At 36.9% G+C, this 6,344-nt stretch overlaps 1 protein-coding gene across 1 annotated transcript; it reads right to left on the reverse strand.

Annotated features, from left to right (window-relative positions):
* Nucleotides 1-1,002: 1,002 nt before the first annotated feature.
* On the reverse strand, nucleotides 1,003-1,491 carry LOC138880247 (uncharacterized). The gene has a single exon (XM_070159925.1). The coding sequence runs from the start codon at nucleotides 1,489-1,491 to the stop codon at nucleotides 1,003-1,005; it is 489 nt and encodes a 162-aa protein (XP_070016026.1).
* Nucleotides 1,492-6,344: the final 4,853 nt, after the last annotated feature.

Consider the following 6,344-nt stretch of genomic DNA (forward strand, 5'->3'; position numbering starts at 1 on the left):
TGTTGATGAAATTGCTCAGGCTTATTGGACGTAGATCTGAAAATGTTTGCACATCTTTCTTCTTTGGTAATAGAACTATATTTGTATGTGTAACATATCTTGGTAGTTCATGACCATTGAAGAAACTCTTGACCATGTTAAAGACATCATCACCAATGATATCCCAACATGAATGAAAAAAAGCTCCTGTGAAACCATCCGGGCCAGCTGCGCTTTCTCCATTTAACCCCATCGTAGCCTGTTGGACCTCATCTTTTGTGGGCTGCTTCATCAGCTGAATGTTCTGCTCCGTTCCTACTAATTTTGGAACATGACCTATAATTTCAAAATCAGATGGGCATCTTTCTTCATGGAACTGTTCTTTAAAGAAATGAACTACTTCTTCTGCGATTTGAGTATTGTCATCTATCCAGATTCCATCGTTGTTTTGAATCCCTCGTAGTTGCAATCTCTTCCTTCTGTCGTTGACTTGAGCGTGTAAGAATTTAGTATTTCTATCTCCATCTTTGAACCATGCCATCCCTGCCTTTTGTTTCCAAAATTGTTCCTCAAGAGCAAGAAATTTGATAAGTTGTGCTTGAACTTTACACAGTCTTTCCCTATTTGCCCGAGTTGGATTTATTTCAAATTGAGCCTCATGAACCTTAACGACCTCTTCCAAACTAGATATCTTCATGAAAATATCTCCATATGTCGACTTGCTCCATTGTGACAGTCCTTTTTTTACTTTTTTCATTTTGTGGTTGAATAAAGTGAAAGGATTTGCTTCAAAATCTGCGTTCCAATTTTCATTTACCACATCTTTAAACGTCGGATGTTTTGTCCAAAAATTAAGAAATCTGAAGGATTTCTTTATCACAGTCGATTCAAGATTACATTTTAGCGCCATGGGACAATGGTCGGATCCAGTTTTTGGAAGATGAGTGACTTCTATTCCAGGAACATTTGTTGAAATTCAATGTTAGCCACACATCTGTCAAGTCTCTTGAAAATGCAATCTTCCTACGCTCTTCCATTCCACCAAGTATATATACTTCCCTTGAATCCCAAATCAAATAGATTACATGTGTTCATGCAATGTCGGAAATCGTCGACTTCATTCAAAGTCACTGGACGTCCCCCAAACTTCTCCTCATCATCCCATATGACATTGAAGTCACCTCCAACAAGACAAGGAACATCCATATTTGCTGCCATTGCATATAATGAATCCCAAAGCTCTATTCTTTCTATTGCATCACACTTGGAATAGACCAAAGTAACATTTTGGACAATGCGTGTTTCTGTATGAGTCATTTGTAATGTCAGCTGCTGCTCCATGTCATATAGAATTGTGACGTCGTACAGTTCGTCAATGAAAGCCCACACCTTATTTGAAATGTTAGAAAATGCTTGAGAAAAACCTATCTGTCTTCTGTATAATTCCAGCTTTGAACCATCCTGCATTGGTTCCATGAGACCAACAAAATCGAAATTATGTTGTCTATGCATTTTTACGAGCCTCTCAAAGGCTCGCTACATATTGACGGATCTAATATTCTAAATAATTGCATCCATTAACAATTATTTGATTTAGAACAACCTCGTCGAGTTTGGATCCCAGCAGTAGGCATGCCAGAATTGTTTCTGTTAATCTTTCCTTTTTTTTTCTTTTGCAGCAGATTTAACTTTGGTTATATGAGTTGGAGAGATATCACCTTTTCTTGCCACGTTGATGAAGTTTTGAGTTGTGGATTTCTCATCTAAATCTCTTCCATTTCCCAGAATATTTTCATCTTCTTTTTCTTGATTCATAATTGGTCTTGCCAATTCATGAGAGGGACAACGAGTCATTACATCTTTGGTATCATTATACTTGAGTATCCTCACCCTACTGTTATGACCAACCTCTTTTTGATTGTCATTTTTTTTACTCATCCCTTGTTCCCCTTCAGCGTTGCATTTTAATCCATCCAATTTATCATTTTTGTCCAAGTGCATTGATGTGCCTGTATTTGTTGTAGCTGGTTGTTTCCTGGCTTCACTGCAGTCTGCAGCATTATTTTCCTCCTCTGGTATGTTTTTGACCTTTTCTCTGTTTTGAAACAGAGTATTTGCTCTGTTTGGATCTCGAGTATGTTCCGCTACAACAGCTGCATTATCATTTACACTTTGATCTTCCTCCTCTATGACCTCCTGATCAGCTTCAGCTTCTTCATTTATTCCTTTTGGAATTTCTCCTTCTTTAGAATCCTCCTCAGCTTTATCCTCCCAAAGTTTGCCACTAGTCAAAGCTAGTTTGTCCTTCTCATTCACTTGTTCCGATGATCCATATGTATCTTGAGATGGGATGTCCTGACACGAGTGATTAGTGGTAACTAACTTGCTTCCGAAAATCTTATTAGCCCATTGTGCTGTGGACTCTTGTTTTGTATGCTTTTGATGCTCATTCTCTTTAGCAGAAAGATTAAAAGCCATAACATTTGGATTTAACTGGTTTGTATCTTTTGAAAATTGTTTTGTACGAGCATCATATTTTGGAAGTTGAGTAATAGCATCTGCAGTTGCAGTCACATTGCCATTTGGTTCCATGTTAGCTCTGTTTTTGGCAGCAGAGGTTTCCCCTATCAACATCAGATTATTTCCTTCATTGTCATCAGGTTTTTCCATTCCTAAAACTGCAAAGCTATTCCGAATCTGGACATGGTCTGCCTGCTCATCTTCGATCTCCACCAATGCCAAAACATTTATCATCTGATTCTCCTTGGTTGCAGCACTCAATGCCATAGTCTCATGTCCTGTTTTTGTTTGAACACAATTCTCATTATTGACAGGCTTCACGCGCTTATCCTTCACCTCTTTCCATTGTCCTCCTACATGTCCAGTAGGCTTTTGACCTGTGAAGATCGCCAGAGTTCCTGTAGCATTAGCCTTACCTTTAGACTTATTCTGAGTATGTGAAGTGTCGTCGACCATTCCCTGCATTTTAGTCACATTGTCATTATCTTCCAGCTGATTGGCATCTCTTATTGCATTCAATAATTGCCTTGCATCACCCTGAAGCTGTTCAACACAATTCTCATCCAAATCAGTTCGACTATTTTGCTCTGTATTTTCCTTTGCATTTTTATTTCTTCCTTTCATTGCGCGACATGAAATTTCATCATGCCCTTGGTGCTTACAACATGTACAGTACATTGGAAGGTAATCATATATAACCTTTTGACTGAAATCATTAAATTTTCCAGAAAGTTTTTCGACGACTGAAATCTTTACTTTTTTGGGATGCTTATCCAGCAGATCCAACAAAACTTTAACCCTCGCAGCGCTTGGCCTTGTTCGATCTTTCGTCGCCTTATCAATAGCAAGAGGTTTTCCAACTACAGATGCAATTGACATCAAAGATTTCTTAGAAAAATAATTTGGTGGAAGATCTGGGAATGAGATCCACACCACAGCCTTCGATGTCTCAATTCTTGGATCGAATCCAATCGTCGAATCCACAGCCTTTAATTTGATTCTATTATGCGTAACTTGACTATTCCATCGGGTACCTTTATATTTTCTTTTTGTTCTGCACCATGATTGTGGTGTAATAGTCGAAGGAAGCAAAGATAAAGATCATGGAAAATCAATGTTCATATCGTCAATAGAATCAAATTAAAACTAAAAACATAAAAATAGAAAGTCGGGATAAAGTATATACTTTTCATCTACCTAAACCTCGGTAGACTATATATAGTGAGAGGGCACATGCATGTACATAGTAAAATAGTCGAAATATATACGAATTGACCCGGACACCATGATATTCGAAGAAATGAAAATAAGTTGTTGCTTTCATGCTCTCTATTTTCAGTTCGTAGAATCAACAATTTTTAATTATTTTTTACAATAAGGGTATTGATACTTTCATGCCATTTATTCTGAAAAATAATCTCGACAGTTGTTCTAATTCACATCTCATGTATTGACTGATAGTTTAAGGCATTATGTAAATTAAACGGTTGAACAACCGGGGTCCTTGACAACTCATTTTAGCCAATAATATTTTCTTGTTTCTTCTTTTTGAGTAATATACACATTCTGTATAAGAAATTTTTACAACATTAGGTCACTTTTACCTCCTACTCTGATTTATTTTTCAAAAATTATAAATCTTAAATTTTAAGGAGACTTACTTTTAGATATTCCTTAAGTGATTTTTTTTACACCAACAATATATAACTTAAACTTCCTTTTTAAACGAAGTTCCATTCGCTTTTGGTTAAATTTTCCAAAATGCAACGCATGTTGGATTGCATATAGGTGTTCATAACACGCAGCGGAAGATAATAACAATCCTCGGTAGAACTTTTCGTGTTTAAAATTTATTTACATATCAAAGATCGGATCTAAGACATACCAGGTGAAGAGAATCTTGTTTCAAAATTTCTTCGAGAGTGCGAAGATCCTATGCGTATCTACACCGAGATCAATCCTTGCTATCAAATCTTTGATCAATGAAACCCGTGAACAAATTGAACGAAATTATGCACTGAAAATTTTCTAAAAAATTTCAGCAAGGAAGAACAAAGAAAACTATTTTCTTGTCAAGAACGTATTTCTCTTAGAATTTCGTACGGTGCATGCAACTTGTGATTTTTCACTCTAACTACTTCTCATTGTTCACAAGTATGTGTGTATATATATAAAATGAAAATATTTTTCTAATAGGTAAGTCCAAGACAGAGGCTTCAAAAATTGTGGCTACTTTTTGTCTTTCAAAGTTCATTCAAATTGAACTTCTCAGAAGCCTCCTTTTTGGAAAAAGAATCCAATCCCATACTAATTAGTTCAATTGTGATAGCTACACGTTTGTTAATCCAAAATTGACTTTCACGTCCCTTTGAAACCATTCAAATTGGATTATATGAATAAACGAATATTATATATAACCTTTATATAGATCAATATCAATATATTATATATACCACCTATATATATTTTTTAACTAAGAGATATCATTTCAATTTTCTATTCCAAATAGAAAATTTCAATTTGTCCACATTATTGATTATATCCTCTGTGCTAGCAAAGAATATAATAATATTTTATTTGGACTAATAACTAAATTTATTTGACTAATTAAATTCTTTAATTTAATTATCAAATAATAAAGTAATTAATCCTTTAGCAAAGATCAGAACACTCGTTAGTGTGCGACCCCATAGGTTCAATACTAAGCCGGTAGTAAATTGATCACATCAATATACTAATCAAGGGTGGCGTCTAGCAACACTCCTTAACGACCGGATAGCATGAAGTATACAATTTACTCTCAAGAACCTATAGAAAAATAATATATTAATTCCTTCTGTCCTTATAGCTCTGGGCCACCCTAGGATATGGTTCAACTGTCAAATCCTAATAGGCAACCAACTATGTGTTCATGTAAAATATAATCGACCATGGAATGACCTAAAAAACTCTTTTCTTCTTTCATGCAATCGCCCTGGCCAAGGTCTTGATTTGGTCAGTTATAATTCATGACAACATAGAGCTTAAACTGTGACGACTTGGCCGGTCGTCTTAAGAATTAATGCTCCGATCCCCTATTAACTATTTTCCCGAGATTATTTCTGCTATTTTGATCGCCAGGATATTCGGTTTTGAGTTTCGGAGAGTTTTGGGACACTTAGTCCCTAAATGAGAGCTTAATGTTAGAAGGTTGGCTGTAGTCGGAACAATGCGAAGACGGCTTCGGAATGAAAATCTGATGGTTCTGTTAGCTCCGTTGAGTGATTTCGGGGTCAAGAGCGTGTTCGGATTGTGTTTTGGAGGTCCGTAGCTAATTTAGGCTTGAAATGCTGAAGGTTGAATTTTTGAAGTTTTTGGTTCGATAGCGAGATTTCGATCCGAGGGTCGAAATGGAATTCCGAGAGTTGCAATAGTTCCGTTGTGTCATTTGGGATGTGTGTGCAAAATTTCAGGTCATTCGGACGTGGTTTAGTCGGGTTTTTGATCAAAAGCGAAATTCGGAAGATTTTAGAAACTTAGGCTTGAGTCCGATGTGTTTTGGTTGATTTGATATTGTTTGAAGTGTTTTGAAGATTGGTACAAGTTTGAATAAAGTATTAGGTGATGTTTGTGCTTTTGGTTGAGGTCCCGGGGGCCTCGGGGTGATTTCGGATGGTTAACGGAGAGTTTGGAATTTTTGAGGAGGCTTCAGATTTTTTGCTTTTCCGCACCTGCGGATTGGAGACCGCATATGCGATGCAGCAGATGCAGGGGAAAGGAGCGCAGAAGTGGAAAGGGCCTGGGGAGCCTGGAACCGCAGAAGCGGCTTAGGGGTCGCATCTGCGATGTCGCAGATGCGGAAAAAG

Source organism: Nicotiana sylvestris, chromosome 10 (assembly GCF_000393655.2).
Source record: "Nicotiana sylvestris chromosome 10, ASM39365v2, whole genome shotgun sequence".
In the NCBI taxonomy this organism is placed as follows: Eukaryota; Viridiplantae; Streptophyta; class Magnoliopsida; order Solanales; family Solanaceae; genus Nicotiana; species Nicotiana sylvestris.